The sequence below is a fragment of the Aythya fuligula genome, chromosome 16 (assembly GCF_009819795.1).
Source record: "Aythya fuligula isolate bAytFul2 chromosome 16, bAytFul2.pri, whole genome shotgun sequence".
Taxonomy (NCBI): Eukaryota; Metazoa; Chordata; class Aves; order Anseriformes; family Anatidae; genus Aythya; species Aythya fuligula.
The window spans coordinates 127,168-144,952 of NC_045574.1; the positions used below are offsets into that span (position 1 = coordinate 127,168).

At 50.7% G+C, this 17,785-nt stretch overlaps 1 protein-coding gene across 1 annotated transcript; it reads left to right on the forward strand.

Moving 5' to 3' along the window:
* The first annotated feature begins 367 nt into the window (after positions 1 to 367).
* MAP1LC3A (microtubule associated protein 1 light chain 3 alpha) lies at positions 368 to 17,077 on the forward strand. Its single transcript, XM_032198471.1, has 4 exons — positions 368 to 459; positions 10,627 to 10,682; positions 15,353 to 15,459; positions 15,945 to 17,077. The coding sequence occupies exons 1-4, from the start codon at positions 420 to 422 to the stop codon at positions 16,105 to 16,107; spliced, it is 366 nt and encodes a 121-aa protein (XP_032054362.1). The 5' UTR covers positions 368 to 419; the 3' UTR covers positions 16,108 to 17,077.
* Positions 17,078 to 17,785: the final 708 nt, after the last annotated feature.

Sequence of the window (17,785 nt, forward strand, 5' to 3'; positions counted from 1 at the left end):
ATAAAATTTAAAAATAAAAAAACATGCTTCTGTGTCTTTTTTATAACTGATGGTGCTCACTCCTTTACCGTTCTGTGCCAGCCCGTGCTTCCCACCGCAGACGATGAGGCGCTGTGAGCAGAGCACAGCTTGCGCCGCAGCGTGCGTTCAGGAGGCACGCGAAGCGCCGTTCCCCCGCGGCGCGCTGCCGTCCCGTTCCCTGCCGGCTTTGATTGGCTCGCGGCAGCTCCGCGCGGAGGCCGCGGTGGCTGCAGCCGCCCCGTGCCCTGCCGCCGCCCCGTGCCCTGCCGCCGCCCCGCCCTCCGGGGCGCAGAGGCCCCGCCCCTCAGGCGTGCCGCGGTGACGTCACCGCCCCGCTCCGCCGCAGCGCCCGCCGCACGGAGCCGCCGCCGGCACTCGCGCTCCGGCCCGGCCCCGCCATGCCCTCGGACCGGCCCTTCAAGCAGCGCCGCGCCTTCGGTGAGCCCCGCCCGGGCCCTGAGCCGTGGGGACGGCTCCGCGAGGGGCGGCCGGGCGGCGCCGGGCCGCGGTGCCCGGTCACGCGCGGTGGGAGGCGGCCGCCTGGGGAGCGGGGCAGGGGCTGGGGCTGAGCTCGGGGGACCCACGGCCACCGGGCCTCCGGGCTGGCCCCGGGGGGTGAGCAGGGCGGGGAGGGCCTGGCCTGGGGCTCGGGGACGAAGGGAAGGGAAGGGAAGGGAAGGGAAGGGAAGGGAAGGGAAGGGAAGGGAAACCTGCGCCGCACCGTGCCCCGCAGCCCCCCGGGGAGCTGCTTTTCGCCCCGGCCGCCCGGCGCGGGGGCGGCTCCCCGGAGCTCTGAGCCCTGCGGGTTCCTCCCTCGCCTCCCGGGCGCTGTTCGCTCAAGCGCGCGGCGTTGTGCAGGGGCAGGCGGCGCCTGCCGTGGAAGGCGCCGGGCCTGGTTGCCGAACCGATGGTGAAACCGGGTGGAACACCAGCTGCTGCTTCTCCTGACCTCTGCCAGCTGACGCTGGGGAACACGCGTGTTTCTGGCGGTCACGTCCCGAGCAGGGAGGGATCATCTGGGCGTTACTGCTAGGTGATGCCCAAACGAGGGCTACTGGTGCCAAACAGGAACTTGGGTGTCAGGTGCTGGCCAGGTGCTGGTTGGGGCATGTTTCCTACGCGAGGCTTTAAAACTGGAGCTTTTTCCTCCCAAAGTGCTGAGCCAGCCCCTCACTGCTTTTCTCTTGGACACTGTAACTATTTGGCAACTTATTGTCACAACCCTTCCAGCCTTGAGCAGTTACCCAGCCTCCTCAGGCTGCAGCGACCCATCCAAGTAAACGTGCACTAACAAATATCAGGTCTGCTGCCTAGGGGATGCTTGCTTTGCTCACTGCTGTCTTATACTCTACTCTCCTAAGCTCTTTGTTAAAAGCAATAAAGTCCTAAATCAAACCCTTGGTAAGTACCTATTGCCAAACTGGTGAGAATCAGCTTATCACAGTCAGGAGGAGTCTGGCTTGTGCCTTTCCACATTGCTCAGACTTCACGCAAACCTGAAGGAAAACAAAATCCAAGTCTCAGAGCAGTTAAAAGAAAGCAGGATTAAAATAGCCTGACAGGGAAAGAGGGGGATGAGGGAGTTTGGTGCTGGCAACTGCCTGTGCTGCCTGTTTCTGTGTATTTTCCTCTGCCCTTTTGCTCCCTCAGCTGACTGTTTTGCAGAGCTTGGCCAGGGGGAGGGGAAGGAGGTGGAGGCCTGGCAGCCCACGCAGTTGCTTTGGGTCAGGGCTGGAATTGCTCCGTTGGAGAAAGTAAATACAGCTTGTTTTCATCGTCAAATCATTACACAACAGGAGCAGGAAGTGACTGTTTACAATGCAGTTGGAGAGGGCTGATGGAAAATATTTCCAGGGACACTGTACCCTCAGAATGGCTTAATTTTTAAGGCTTCAAAACTTTAGAGAAGTGGAACAGTTCCAAAAAAACAGAAAATGGAGAGTCAGGAATATGGTTGTTCACAAAAGCTGCCCAGGCTCTGGCTTGCTTGCTTTCACAGCAAGTGGCTTTCTTAGGTCTTGGTCTGCCACCTCTTAGTGAGGATCCTGCTTTTCTCCGTGCCCATTTTCCCCTTGTAGTTTTGATAGCGAGATTTATTTTTCCATTGAGTTTCTTCTGTTTGTCCATCTGCTTTATCTTGTGTCTATTCTGAATAAATTTTCCAGATTCCTGCCCATTGTGGTTGAGGACTTGAAAAAGGAACTGTATGAGAAACACCAAAGGTTGGAGATGAGGCATGCTGAGGGCACAGAGTCTGGCTTTCCCTGTGATCCAAAGCACAGTGAGAGAGTGAGGTGCCATGAGCTGCTTCAGCCCTTGGCACATCTGCAGCAGGGAATCTTTGGTCTGGATGCATGGGGGTAAAATCTGGTGGTGACCCTCAGCTCCCCCATCCTAATCCTTTCTGGGGATGCTGAGGCTGCCGTGTTCTGCTTAGTCAGGCCCATTGCAGGAGTCCAAAACAGTTTCCAGAACAAAGCTGTGGTCTGTGGCAAAGAAACAGGGTGTGTCCTGGCTGCAGCTGCATGTGCGCTGCCCGATGACACCGTCGCACATTCTGTGAGGAGCATGAGTCCTCCAGCGGGTTAGGTGGCAATGATGCCTCCCGCTGCTCTCAGAGGGATTGTTTTGCAGTGTCAGTCCTGCTGTTGAGAGACTGCCAGCAAGCTTCAGGCTTTGTTTTCGCTGCGGTGTGTAACTGGTGTGAGTATGGACATGGACCTTACACCTCACCGGCCGGTCAGCCGAGCTCAGGTCTCGTAGTGAGCCAGCCTTGTGCCCTGGTGTCCTGTTGAAATTGAGGCACTTTGTGAGGAGACATGTACGTGTGTGTCCTGGAGCCCCTGGCTAGGTGACAGACTGAGGTTTGACCTCAGCCTCTATACACTGAATATTCCCATTCTGTATTCAGTTCCCTGGGAGACTTGCCTTCAGGTCTGCGAATGCACTTCTCTTTACAGAAAAAGCAGCAATAGGTGAGAGCAGCATGTAGAACTGAATTCCCTCTCCTCTTGGCTCCAGGGAAAAATAAAGCATTGACTTCTCTGGGGACTCACCTAGTATAAGCTGGCCAAGCTTGTATCAGTTGAAAGACCACCAGTGGACAAACTGTCTCTGCCACGTGCCATCCTGTGCTTGTCATACCTGTTTTGCGTAATGGTCACTTGGAAAAACATCCTGGTCTTGTTCTGAGGTTGATTGCAGGGTCAGCTTGTCCTCATGCGCTGTGCTTTGAGCGCTCACGCTCTTGCAGCTGTGCTTTAACAGACAGGGCTCCTTGAAGTGAGGTTTGCTGTTTCACCTTGATGCCTGGTGGCCTCTACCTGCTTGTATTAATCGCTGAGGATGTTCTGTGACGTGATTTGATGTGGGGTTAATTAACAGCATTGACAAAAATATTTGTACAAGAGGAGTTATGTTGAAAACAAATGCCAGTTAGATGTACAGACTGCAAATATTTATTTTATATAGTGTGTATATATATATATATATATACACACACTATATATATATATAATGAAAGCTCCCAACTGGCAGACAGGAATAATAAGGCCTGTGTGTCTCTCGGTCCTTACTTGATACTTTTTTCACTACAAAAAATGAAGATAACCCCTCCAACCAGAAGGGCAGAGGTTCCAATGAGTCCTGGACTGGTGAATTCGCCTCTGCCACTGCTGAGTTGTGGCCACAGCCTGGTCATCGCCCTTGGCCTCAGCCTGCCTTCTGCTGCCAGTCGTGGCGGGACCGCTGCCACCAGGGCCCTGCAGGAGGTCTCCCAGGACATCACCGTGCTTGTGCCACCACCTGTGGCCGACCACTGCGTGTACATACCACTAACTGGTTGGGGCATTGTTCGATGCCTTTTGTCTTGAAGACAGTTTGAGAATAGGTTTTGAGGGAAAACAAAGGAATATATCCGAGTCTCTCCTGCCTGGCATGTCTCCCCAAATAGGCCCTGCAAATCTCTGCGTGTCCAAGCATGCTTGTGTGCAAACAGCAATGACCTGTGGTGGTTTTACCGTGCTGGGCAGCTAAACCCCACAACCGCTCTCTCACTCCCCCTCCTTTAGATGAGGAGGGGGAGAAGTAAAGCAAAGAACAACTCACGGGTTGAGATAAGGATAATTTAATTAAAGGGAAATAATTATAATAATTAAATAAAGACTACCATGAACTAAACAATTTAACTAAGGGGAAGTAAAAGGGAAAAGGGGAAAAAGGGAGGAAAACAAACAAACAAAATAAATGAAAGCTATATGGAAGTGCAGAGGAAAGAAATTACTCTCTACTTCCCACAAATGAGCGATGATTGACCACGTCCTTGAAGCAAGGCCTCAACGCACGCAGCCGGTGTTCGAGAGGAGGACCGACGTCTTCTCAACGAGAGCCCACCCCTCCCCTCTTCTTCCTGTTTCCACCTTTTATTGCTGAGTGTGACACCACATGGTATGGAATATCCCTTTGATTGGTTTAGGTCAGCTGCCCTAGTGATATTTCTCTCCTCACTTTTTGCCCACCCCCTAGGAGGGTTAGAGAAAGGCCCAATGCTGTGCCACTGCTGCTCAGCAGTAGACACAACACTGATGTGATAACACTGCTGTTCCAGCTACAAGTACAGAGTACGGCACTGTATGGGCTGCTGTCGGGAAAGTTAACATTCCAGCCAGACCCAGTACCTGACCCAACCTCTGTACATGTGCAGATGTGTTCTGCCTTGTCGTTGTCAGGAGCGCCAGTCCTTTGTTTGAACAACTTGAAGCATCCTGAGTGGTTCTGAGAAATGTGAGTACATTCCTGCTATCCTGGAAGCTCGGGAGTGCGGAGAACAAACAAAAGGCAGAGGGAAGCCCTTGCAGAGGACAGCCTTCTGGCTGTTCATAAGAAAGGAACTTGTTCTTTTTCCAGGGTTAGTGAAACTGTGACTAAACATTGAGCAAAAAAAGATGGTTCTTTATCTGGAGCACTGATGTAAACACAGTGTGTACAATCCAGACATGGCACAGAAGGTATGGACTTGTTTGCCCCCCATGCTCAGGGGAGGAGCTTTCAACATCTGCTTTCTCCTTCTCTTTTTCTTGTCCTTTATACACAGTCCCTGTCTCTGGAAGCAGAGCCATTGGCTCCTCAGTGCCATTTTGTAGCAAGGGTGCACTAAAGCTTGTTGAGAAACAACAGCCTTTACTTGGTTAACTTCATCTGAGGGGAAGAGAAAACATCTGGTCTGATGTAACAAGACAGTGATTTCTTCTCCTGACTGAGTACACTACATCCATCCTCTCTGTGGCATCCAGGCTGATGCTTCCAGCTGCCCTTGGGCTGTAAGTGAAGAGGGGAGGTCGAGGGTCCAAACCCCTGCAGTGCTGTTCAGTGTAGCAGGGCCCCTTCTCTTGGCCTGCATGCAGCTTCTCAAGGGTGGGCTCAACAAGGAAGTACAGGAGCATCTTCCACTGGTCCCCTGTGCCAGGCCCACTGCAAAGCTGTCTGTATGCATGGAGCAGAGCTGTATCTTCCTCATAACGCCCCCCGTCACGTCACAATGATGTGACTCCAGACTTCTCCATCTCTCTTCATTTCGCTGTGTGTGCTGGAGCATACAGCGCCTGCACTGCTGCGTTGGGGATGTCCCTGGGCAGGTGCAGAGAGGAGAAGCCCTGAATTGCCCCATCTGAATGATGGAGGCCTGGTGTTCCCCTTGTGTGTTCCATGGCAGGGGGACACAGAGCTGTGCGACCAGAAATCAAGTCTCTTGGCGTGAGTTTAGACTTAGCAGCTGCTGCGTGGCTCTGCTTGGCGACGAGCTGAGCCCTTACCACAGATGTGACAGATACAAATGCTCCTCCCTGGAGGTAGGCTCAAAATCGTGCTCACATTGTGAAACCACTAAGAAAATGGAGCATGATTCCTGTTTAATCTATTTGTAAGCTCTACCTCTGATACCTTTCTGTGACAGCGGAGCATAACCCTCTACCTGTACCATATCTCAGAGATACACTTTGTGTTGGACAGCAAGTTCAAAACAGTGTGTTTTGTCCTGAGTCCTCCTACCCATCCAGAGGCCCCCAGCTTTGCAGACAAAAGAAGAAGGCTAGGAACAGTGATCACAATCTTTGCCAAGTTGCAGTAATGCTGCTGTCCCATGTGGCCTGGGACAATGGCCCTTTCTCAGCAGCAAGGACTGCCTTCCTGGGGCAGGGCTGGCCTCACCAGCTTCATCCTCCTGTCCTGGATGTGGGAGTGTCTCCTTGCGCCTCCTGCAGTGCCGTGGGCCTGAGACTGAGCTCTCCAGCACCAGACAGGGACAGGCAGGTTAGCCGTGGTGTGAGCAGATAAACAGGGATGTATTTCCTGGTAGGCAGAGGTGTCAGGCCTTAGGGCAGCATGTTACATAAATATTTATTGACATTCATCTGGAATGACCTGCATAACTTGCCCATGTCTTTGGCAGGTGCCAGCTCATCCCAGATGCATCCTTATTTCAGACTATCCAATTCCTCCTTCCTTGCAGAAGATCTCTTGGCGGGAGGACCATGCTCCAGCAACACTCTGCAGTGGGACTGAGCACAGCAGCTACTTGGGGAAACGTGTTGGTTTTCTGCAGCTTCTTTGGATGTGAGGCAGACTCAGCCTCATGCTGGCTGGCAGAGCACCTAGCAGGTGGCAGAGACAGCTCCAGGGCTTCCTGAGTGCTCTTGCTCAGCTCGGGTGCTGTTGACCTTGCAGCATGTTGATAGCATGTGCAGGTGGTGTTTTCAAATGCAAGTTGCAGTGTTGCTGTTGGTCACAGGCAGTAGAGCTGGTCACTGAGTCCATCTGCTGCCCCAGGGCAGTACCAGTGCCTGACCAGCATTTGTCTGCTGTCCCCTGAAAAATGCTTCCCCTTGTGCAACTGCTGTTGGAGACTTTGCCAGGTGTTTGCCTTATGTTCCACCATCTGTATCTTTTGTCCAATTAAGCTCTTGTGCACCCAGGGCTGTCCTTTCATCCTGTGTCTGCATGGTGTTCGGCACAGCCAAGCCCTGTGTCCCATAGCCAGAGTTCCTGGGCGCTTCTGACAAACAGGTTCATGCTCTGAAAGTTGTAAAATTTTCCACTGTTGTCCTTAACTGGCATAATGATATCATCCTATATTGCCATTGGAGATGTTGTATGTCCACATTTTTGGGAGAGTAGCTCGGGAAGGACCTCAGTCAAGAAAATAGCAGAGATCCCTGTGCTTGGGACAATTTGCAAGCTTTGCTGTTCGTGCTTAACAGCTGAAACAGCAGTTGGAGGAGAGAGAGGCAATTTTCTTGGCATATGCACTGCTACAAAAATACTCCCGTCTTTCAATAGGCCCTAGCAGTGAAGTGTTTTTTTTTTTTTTTTTTTTTTTTTTTCAGGAACAGCCAATAAAAAAACGTGGTTTTTATCTTACTGCCATTTTGAGCTTTTGCATCCTGGCAGTAGAAGCCTGGCTCCCCTCGTGGCTGATGAATGGTGCCCACACCTGGGAGCAGAGGCAGTGCTTCTCCCTCTGGTGTGTGTCTGCAGTTTATTCACCTTTGCTCAGCCCTTTTGAAATAATGGTCTTATTTCCGTTGTTGTCATCCCCCCCAGCTGGAGTCCCTGAGCTGCCAAAGTGCAGGGAGGTGTTTGGCTTGTCCTTGTGGTGGGGAAGGACCAGAGGAAAAATGAGGGTATGGGCTGGGTCCTGTAAACAGCTCTTGGAGGGACCAGAGGAAAAATGAGGGTATGGGCTGGGTCCTGTAAACAGCTCTCATTCACCGATCAGCCAAGACCTGACTGTAGCCAGGTGCTGCAGCAAAGGGGAAAGTCTTAACCTCAACTAGCACAACTATAATTCAGGAGAAGAACAAGGTTTGTAAGATCGGATCTGCAGCATGTGAAGCATGACTGCAGACACTGCTGGCAGAAGGGGAGGGAAGCTGCCTACTGGCAGTGCCCTGCATGGCCTGGGGCTGGGCTGTCCCCTATCAACAGCCGCTGCACGCTCCTGATCCCTGTTCCATCCCTTCTTACTGTTTTCTCTTTATTCCTGTGATTTACTTAATTAGACCACATGTGAGCTAAATTAAAGATAGTAGTATATAGCTATTCTTTGCTGCAGGGTGTTGAGGATGCTTTCTTGAGGCAGAGGATTCACATCCACCTCTGTTGTGCACATAGAAATGACCCCGTTGTGCAGGGCTTGGTGCAGGATGGCTTCTCCCGATTCCCAGCCCTACTTGGGCAGGAGATAGTCGTGGAAGTAATTGGTACACTAAGACTAAGAGGGGACTGCACGTGATCCTTAGGAGATCTTTGGATGTCCTGGAGACTTCTGCCTGAATCTTCAGGCACCTGGACAGCTTAGGTCGGGTTGCCCTGAACGGCTTTCCTGAAGGTAGACTCTGAAACGGACAGCCCCTGGAGCCGAAGCAGCAGCACATTCTGCCGTTGCTTTGTGATAATGCCAAGCTGCTGGGTCCCACAGGGTCCTATGGGATGAGAGAGGCTGAAAAAGCTCCAACCCCTGTGAGCAGAAGGACCAGATTCTGGGTGCGTGGCAGGTCTCAGAGGGTGTGAATAGGCAGCTGTTGCTCCAACTAGTGAGAACTTCAGAGCTGATGGCTCATGCCCTGAATTCCTGCTGGCTTTGAGGAGGCTCATCCACATGGCAACACCTCTATAGAGATGGCAGAGAGATGCAGGACAGCGTGGATACTGAAGCTGGAAAAACACAAAGCACTCTGCAGGCTATGTTAGTCCCCAGCAGATCTGAGTCAACAGCAGTCAGGTTGTCTAAGTATGTGTGCCAATATGCTGTCTGCTCCTGCTTCGGGCTTGTAGGCTTTGGGATGTGCTGTGGAGTGCATTGAGCAGTAGGAGCAGGGCTCTGCAGGGAGGCAGGCATATGCTGCAGGCTGGCTGCTCCCTCTTGGTGCCCTACATTCCCAATGGGTTGCCATCATACCAGCATCACCTGTGCTGATTTCTGTGTAACTCCTCAGTGACTGAGACCTTGGGAAAGTTGGCTCCTTCATGGGATAACTCTGTATGCCCCAGATCATTGGATAGGGTGAAATGGAAGCATTAAGAAACACATATCCAGTCATGAGAGCCGAAACAAGTATGCTCAAATTTTTCATTCAGTCCAAATAATCTTGCTGTCTTGCTAGCCCATGAAGCACTATAGAAGGAAGGTCTGGCTGTTCCTAGTAGAGGGATGTTTTCCTCTCAGGGGAGGCAAAAATAATGCTCGAAAACTTCTGTGATATGGTGATTTTGTAGCCTTGTTGCCTCTAAAGAGTTCCAGGCTGTTCCCAAAGTAGTATCTGCAAGCAACAAGGTTTTATTGAGTAGTTAGAGGAGAAATGCTCAAAACTTATGGGTAGAAAATACATGTACAATACAGTCACCTGCACTTGCCCTTACCTCAGGTAAGAGGCACTTGGAGGCAGGTCAGGAGGCACTTGGGCTGCCTGAGGAAGGCAGCCAGGCTTGGGGCAGGTGCTGTGGGCGGCAGGGTAATCTAGGACAGGTCCTGTGACATCAAGATCTTCTACGAGATGTTTGCATGTCTGGGCAGCCTGTAGTTATCGGCCATAACCCATGGCTCACACACTGTGATCTGTGACACTGATTCTCCAGTGCACTTCAAAGTCTCTGCAGGCTGTGCGGTGCCTCCCAGGAGGAGGCCGGGGGCCGCCGTGTCCCTGTGCGGGACACACAGCCTGCTGGCACCCTGCTCGGCTTCCCCACCCTCCAGTTTTGAATTGGGGCAAAAAGTAGAGGTTCCTCTGGCAGATCAATGGGGGGGGGGGAATTGAAATTCTCCTGTCAGCTCAAAAAGCATGCATACTTTCATGTGCTGCCTGCTGTATGTATCAGTGAGTGTGAACTCTGGAGGAAGATGTGTTAGAATGTTTGGGAGTAACTGCAGGAAAAAAACCCTACAGCGTATGGGTCCTTCTCCTTGCTTAACTTTGTTCCCCTGTTTCCACTGCAGGTCTAGAAATACTATCTCTCAGGCCAAGAGCGGTTGTAGCTGCAGATCTGTGATGGTGAAGGAGTCCTAGTTGACAAGGTGTATCTCTTTAGGACTGAGGCACTCTGCCAAGTAGTGCTTGCAAGTACACAGCAGGCAGAAGGAAATGGCTAAAACCTAGTCCCAGATGGAGAATCATCTGGGGAAGCAGCCAGGAGACATGAGGAGCCTGAGCTTCCAGAGCTGAGACCCTAAAGCTGCTGCTGCTACCTGGCACTGATGGTTATGAACTCTGCTCACATGGATTTAGGAATACAGATTTATAATCCTTACAGTTTTATTTCAGTCACTTTGTTTCCACATGTTTTGGCCAGTTTTACCAGGCAGGGTGGCACTTCCCATCTTTGGGGGGCGATTTGGGTGGTGAGAAGCCATAAGGGTCTGCTCACTGAAGCTGAGATTGTGCTGACAATCTCACTGCTGCAAGATATGAAGCAGTGGCCCAGAGAACAGAATTTGTATTACTTTTGCCATATCCCTCCTGTCAGTTTGTAGCTTGTAGGTTGGCTGCTTCGTTTTGACTTGAATTATCACAGCCAGATGTTCCTAACTTCCTTGTTTTACTTTTTTCCTTCCAGCGGATCGTTGTAAAGAAGTACAGCAGATACGAGAGCAGCATCCAAACAAAATCCCAGTAAGTGCTGATTCTTGCTCTTCTCGTAATTAACTGTTAAAGTAACTTCACTTGTGTTGCTGGGGCTTCCTATGCATTGGAATAAGCAAAAGGGTTTGAGCCTGCAGCTCTATGAGATTGGGAGAAGATGGCCCAGATGGAGAGGGCTCACGTCACATCCTTCCTGCTAGCAGGACTCACAGCAAGCTGTGTTGCAGCTGCTGCCCTCTTCCTGCATCTCCGGTTTCTACTCTAGGCCTTTGGGTGAGTCCCCTTTTGCTTTTACAGAGGGCCTGGAGGATTTGCAGCATGTGTGGCTTGACTTTGTGCCCAGGGAAAGACAAATCTCTCCATGAGAGTGCTTCCTGAGGGGGTGAGGAAGGGGTGCAGGTGTGGGGGACTGCATGGGAAGAGCACTGTTGATGTGTTTGTCTCTGCCCAATAGAGACAGAGGAGTAGATAACCTGAACTCTACCTGAAGGAAGGAGTTTTCTGCTTGTGTTTGAAGGAAAATCACATTGTAGAATGATGCCTGCCTGTGCTTAAGATTTTCTGACACATCTCATAAGGAGATAGGCAGGAGCTGGGGGCTGTCCTGTGTTTTCCTATCCACCTTATGCCAGGGGCTAGTTTTCTGTCTCCGCATTTCCTGAAGCTGACTACATTTCCATGGCAAGAAATGCTGACTGCAGGAACACACAGCTCCTACTGAGGAGGCTGTGGGTGTGTGTCGAGGGGTGCTGCTTCCACTTAGTTCTGCTGGGAAGGAACCTCCAGCTGAGGCTGGCAGGCAGCTGTGGGGTGACTCCGCCTCAGCTTCATGCCTCCTTGCTGGGAGCTCTAGCTAGAGCCTGCAGCAGATGCTTTAGAAACCCATCCTCTGCCCCATTAGAGGATGGGCTGAGCTTATGCCTGCCCATTGCCCTCACCAGCTATTGGCTCCAGCACTCTCCTTCTGGAGCCCATTGAAGTTGGACCTTTGAAGAGCAGCTGCAAGCTTCAAACCAGCTTTGTTGAGTTGAAGGGTCTAAAATCAAAGAGGAACAATCCTGTTCAACCCAGCTTGCACTGGGGGTAGCAACAGGAGCAAGCCCAGAGCACTTTAATTCTCAGCTAAACGAGATCTGGTGACTCATGGACAGCAGTGCTGCAGAGGGAAAGCCAAGGCTGTGTTTGTGCTTTGAAAAGAAATATCTGCCAGGTTATAGGGTTAAACAAACAAACACATCTGCACATTCACAGAGGAGCACAGAGATGCAATGTCAGTTAGGGGACCCAAAATAATACCCGGTCTCAGGACAGCGGTGGATGGAAACTTGAGTTATGTACTCAGAGGAAGGGACAGCCTTCCCTGGGCTCCTGCCAGGGCTGTGCCAGGGACCCTCAGCTCCAGTGTCCAAGGCCAACAGACCTTGATATGAGTAAATGCCGGAGTGCCTTTGAGACTGAGGGGACATTGTACCTATTCCCACTGAGGGACTTCCACCCTACTCAGCTGGACAGGGGGAGGCTGTTGATGATGGTAGCATTCACAGGAGTGTTGATCTGTGTGGCTGGCTGTGTATGGAGATCTGTATGTGTTATATACGTGCATTGCTGTGTGTGCACATGCCTCCTGGGAATACATCCTTAGCCTTGCTACACGGAGCCACAGCAGCCTTGCCTATGTCAGGTTGTAACATCTGTTCCCATTCCCTAACAAAATCCCTTCCATCTCTTCAGTCTGGGCCCCACAACAAGAGTTGAGTTTGTGAATGCTGCCCAGGCCCCTGCTGCAGTGGGACCGTGTCTCCCCAGGTTCTGCCCTAAGCCTTCCCATCTGTGCCGAGCTCGCTTTATGTCTGAGGAGGGTTCCTACCACGAGAGGGGGTTGTCCCATGCTGAGGAACCCCTGGGCTGGGGCAGCAGCTTGGGAGAGGTAGTTCTGTATACAAGCCCAGTGGTTTCAGGGATGTAATATTAGCATTTGATCATGCATTTAACTCCAGAGCTACGCAAGAACTTGTTATCCATTGGCCACGTGTTCCTTAGCTGTTACCGAAATAGCAGCTCATGCTCTGGCAATAGAAACTCTTGGAGCTGTTCTACATGATGGACCCTGTGTTTACTCAAGGCACAATGTAGCTGTTGCTTTACCAGCTGGGACATCCTCATCAGCCCGTTCTTGGATTAATTCAAAGGCTTTTCTTGGTGGGATGGAACTGTCTGGTAATTAGAGATAGCTACCTGTCTTTGATACACGAGTGAGAAATGAGGCACAGCCCAGGTGTACAGGGCCCTCTACAGCTGAAGGTGTACGTGCAAGCAGTTGCTGCGTTGCTGTCCCTTTGTGCACACTCCTGTTAAAATTCTGAGCTCCAGGTGTTGCCTCTGTGTCTCCCAGTGGCCCGAGCTTTATCCCTGTATGTGGCTGTTGTGAGAGTCCAGCCCCTTGAGACTGTTCCAAAATACTGGACTGTTCCAAACCTGTAGCCAAAATACTCATTTGTGAAAGTGAAACTCAAATTGAACAGGATAGGATAGCTTTGTTTGTGCTTGCCTCTCATCCTGCAGGGAGTAAGGGAAGTTAGGAGGTATGTAAATACATAAAATCATTCTTTTAGCAGGACCCTATATGGCAAAAGGGAGCAATATCTGTTTTTTCATGGTCTTTTGCTCTGGAAAAAGAGGAGACACATGGCCAGTGTGAGTACATGGGTGTATTGAGGGACCCTTCATATGTTGGTTGTCCTGTTTCTTTGGCTTCTGGGTTTACCTTGTGTGACCTTTTGGGGATGGGCTCTTCAAGAGGTGTTTAGGTGCCTTGTGCCACTCCCTTGTCTGGGCACTGCTTAGGGTGCAGGCTCTGTGCTAGAGCACACTCCTGTGCTAGGGGACACTTCCTCCTGTTACACCTGAGGAGGAAGCTCTGCAAGTGGTGAGCAGGCTGTGGAAGGAGCTGAGCCACCTCTCTGCTGTCTCCTGGGGGAACCAAGCTTGGCTTGAGTGCAATGTCCTGCAGTCCCCTGCCTTCTGCTGGCTGCTGTGACTGGCAAGGTGCCTCTCTCCAGCACTGTTACCAGCTGGGCTTCAATCTGTTCCAGGCCAACACCCTTGGAGATTCCTTTCTCCAGGGGAGAAATGAGTCTCAGTAGCCAGTGGTAAATAAAGGCTGCAGTGGTGTCACCCTGCAAGACAGAGAAAGCTGAGAGTGGTGTCTGGGAATACCACCTTGTTCTCACTCCAGACTTTTCCCTTGCTGCTTCTGCTTGTGTTTAGCTTCACCTCCGCAATCCTTCCGCCACAGCAGGGGCTGAGAGGCAGTGAAGGCAAATCCCAGTTGGCATCCTTGCCCTTGGCCCCACTGTTCCCCACAGCTCTGCATGGGGCATATGGCATTGCATGCGCTGTGTATGTGGTGCTGCTCCTGATGAAGGTGCAGCCACACAAATGGTGTGTTGTCCTGTGATTCCTTCCTGTCTGGTAGGTGTTCAGGACTCTTCTGGCTGTCTGGGAACAGCTCTCCTTCCCAGCAAGACAAGCGCTGGTGAGGGGACCCTTCTCCAGGGCAGCCTCTGCTGCAGAGGGAGAGAGTAGGAGTGGGAATGGGGTGCGCAGGAGACCTTCTGCACTGGGAAGGGATCTGGATGTTCTTCCACTGCACTTCTGACTGGGTCTGCAGGGACCCCAGAGATGCTCAGTGCTTTTATTTGTGGTCAGGCAGCAGGAGCTGCCTTGCTGCTGCTGACAGAAGCTGGTGTGCCACCAAACAGTTAAGAGAAAGGCAAATCAAGCAGTATTCCCAAAGGCAAATCCCAGTGTTCCCTGTTCCTTCTGGATCCATGGAGCCATCTTTTGGGCAGCATGATTTATGCATGCTGCTCCGTGAGTGTAGGTGTGGTAAGAACTTTGCCAAGCAAGATCTCTTGAAAGTCAAGGAGGACAGGCTGGGCTGTTCCCTTGGTGGCACTGTGCTGAAGTGCCATGGAAGCTCCCTGCCACCAGACAAATGGCCATGGGTTCTGATGCATTTTGGAGTCAGTGTGGCTGACTGTTATCATGAGGCAAGGAACTGGCAAAATCCAACCCCACCTTTCTGAAGGATTATGTTGGTGTGACTTTGCAGTTATTTATGACAACTTTGCTTATTTGGGAATACCCACAGCTTTTCCTAAACAAGCAGGGTAATGCTGAACTGCAGCAGCTCAGCTTCATGGCACAGAAGGGATGGAAAATGTCTCCTGTTATGTAGAGGCTGTCTGGTCAGGACTGATCAGGTTGAGCAAGCTCCTCTTTCTCTCCCCCCGTCCTCTCCGCCATGTGTATGGGGAGTTGGACCCTTAGCTCAGTTTTTGGTAAGTCTGAAAGTGATGTTAAAATACACTTTGCTGCTATTACAGATCTCCTGCATGTTAGGGGAGGCATCAGTCCACTAGAGCATCCTGTTTCTCAGTCAGCCAGAGCAGTTGATATTTAGTTCACTTATCTTGGATGCTCTCCACTGTTTGGCTCTGGCAGGCAGGCTTGGGAATGACTTCTTGCTGAAGAGCTGTCTGCAGCCAACCTGGCGGTCACTGCTTGTGTCCTTTTTTGTTTCTCTGCAGGGAGAAACAAGGAGGGCCTTACCTCAACTTCTCCACTTATATGACCTTGAGGCTATGGCTTGGGGCACTGTAAACTGAGGCTAACCCTGCTGTTGACTTTCTCCCCAGGTCATCATTGAACGCTATAAAGGGGAGAAACAGCTGCCAGTGCTGGACAAGACCAAGTTCCTTGTCCCAGACCATGTCAACATGAGTGAATTGGTCAAAATAATCCGGTGAGTAGGGTGGCCCTGACTGACGTGCTGTGAACACAGAGAAGTGGGGTGAGGGTGAGGCAAAGGCAGCTGCTGAGGGTGAGGATAGAGGACAGAAAAAACACAGCAACATTTTGTTGTAGTATGGACAAGTTATGTCTGTGAGGGATACCCAGCACCTGATGAAGGACTATGACCTCTCCCTTACTTCATGAGCTGACAAAGGGGACTCCGGTTCCCTTCCTTTATCCTTCAGCTCCGATGGAAGAGTCCCCTCTGCTTTGCCCAACGCAGCAGTGTTTGGAGAAAGGAGCTTTGCAGAGCCCCAACTCCTGATGCCTTAGAACCCCTAGGAGCTCAGCATGGCTCACCAGCAGCATGTCCTGAGCATATGGGAGGAGGTCCTGGTTGTGCTGGCCCAGTCCTATGTGAACAGCATCGTGGGGGGAGGCAGAACTTGCTCTCACAGTGAGTTGACCCAGGTCCTCCTGCCATTGCCCCTCCAGGCGCCGCTTGCAGCTGAATCCCACCCAGGCTTTCTTCCTGCTGGTGAACCAGCACAGCATGGTGAGCGTGTCCACCCCCATCTCAGAGATCTATGAGCAGGAGAAGGATGAGGATGGCTTCCTCTACATGGTCTATGCTTCCCAGGAGACTTTTGGCTACTGAGGCCTGCCGAGAGGTGGCATGTGGAGACGGATGAACTGTGGTGCACAGGCCCCTGGCCTTGGGAAACCGCACAACCAGGGGCTCGCAAGAGGGGACCTGTGCTGACTTCCTTCTTCTCCCTTCCTCCCCTTCCTTTCACCCTCTCACCAAAGAGGCTCGTCACGTGTATTGGACTCACACAACCCTTCAGCTCTGTGTAGATAGTTCTGTTCCCTCCATGCGCATGCACATGTGTGCGTGTAGACCTATAGACACCCAGGCACACAAATTGGGCCTCAGCTTCCTGTTCCATCCCCTTAGCATAACCCCTGCTGCTCTCACTGTGTGTATGTGTTTCTAGCCTACTGCCAGAATGGTTTGGCCAGTGGTGGAGAGAGGTGTCCTGGGACACTGAAGAGGACACTGTCACCTTCGCTTTCAGCACAGGGAGAGCTGCCTCCTTCTCCCAGACACTAATAAAGGGCAGGAAGTCTGCAAAAGCAGCAAACAAATGTTATCATTGCTCCTGAGTTTTAATTGATTTTAATTATACCCGTATCAGATTCTTGGTGCTACTGAGTAGATGTAAGTGTCTCTATAGGACTGTGGATAATGTATATTCTTTAGTTGTTTTTGTTTTGTTTTGTTTTGTTTGAGGGAAAGGTTGGAATAGGGAGAGGGGGTAATTTTTCCTGTTTTCTGTAGGTAAATAAGGCTTTGTTGCACTTTAAGTCATAGTAGATGTCAGAGTGAAATTTACTTTTAATTTATACAGGTTTGCTATATATAGTGCTGCTCCTCTGTTGACAGTTGTACCTAGATTGTATTTGCTTCTTTTTTTTTTTTTTTTTTTTTAAATAGAACTTATTTCCCTTCTCTATGTCTCCCCATTGCATGCAATTTTTCAGTGTCAATGTGGCAAAGAGTTTGTTCAAGGAATGTAATGATTTGTATTTGCTACATTCCCATTCCTGTTTTGTATGTATTATACCAAAAAATATATACGATAAAATTCCACCCAGTTTAATCTATACAAAGGTACATATATAAATATATATATATATATAATAAATATAAATTCAAGTTGTGTCTTGTAGGAATGTTCTGTTTCCATCTCATTTGTCTATGCTAACTTGTCAGGTAAGAGTGCATGCTCCCCATGTTTGCTACTGCGTTGTATGCCCAGTCCTTGGAGCTGATTAGTCCAAGCTATGGCAAGAGTTGCTGGCTTGGGTTGATGGACTAGGTTAAAGGTAGAAGCTTGGTCTGGAGGACAGAGCACTAGATAGTGGTGTGGGAAACATGGTTATCTTTAACCTGCTTGTGACAAAGTGTTAGGTAAGTCTCTTGTGACTGAGTTTACTCATCTGGGTAAAAAATGGAGATGGAGGGATTTGCATGGTCTCTGTGTTTTTAAAGGAAGCTGAGCAGTGCTGGAAACCTTCCTGAGTACTCAGTCAAAAACATTTTCCAGCCAAAGGCAGGAACTGAAGGGCATTTAGCATTTCAGTGTGTTTTCCTTCCTTTGCACTGCCTAGCAGAGAAGAGTTTTCCTGAGTTGCAGCTGACAGTTTTGTTCATGTCCTTTGCCTACAGGGAACTTTCTGTCCAGGGAGGGTCCCAGTGTAAGGGACAGACTCAGAAGAGCTCACACAGGTGGGTAAATGCTGAAGAAAGACTGTGGGAAGCCAGCTTGAAG

Coding starts and splice junctions, on each gene's coding strand:
- MAP1LC3A (XM_032198471.1), top strand. CDS start 420: ATGCCCTCGGACCGGCCCTTCAAGCAGCGCCGCGCCTTCG. Junction 10,683..15,352: donor AGCATCCAAACAAAATCCCA/GTAAGTGCTGAT, acceptor CTTTCTCCCCAG/GTCATCATTGAACGCTATAA. Junction 15,460..15,944: donor GAATTGGTCAAAATAATCCG/GTGAGTAGGGTG, acceptor TTGCCCCTCCAG/GCGCCGCTTGCAGCTGAATC.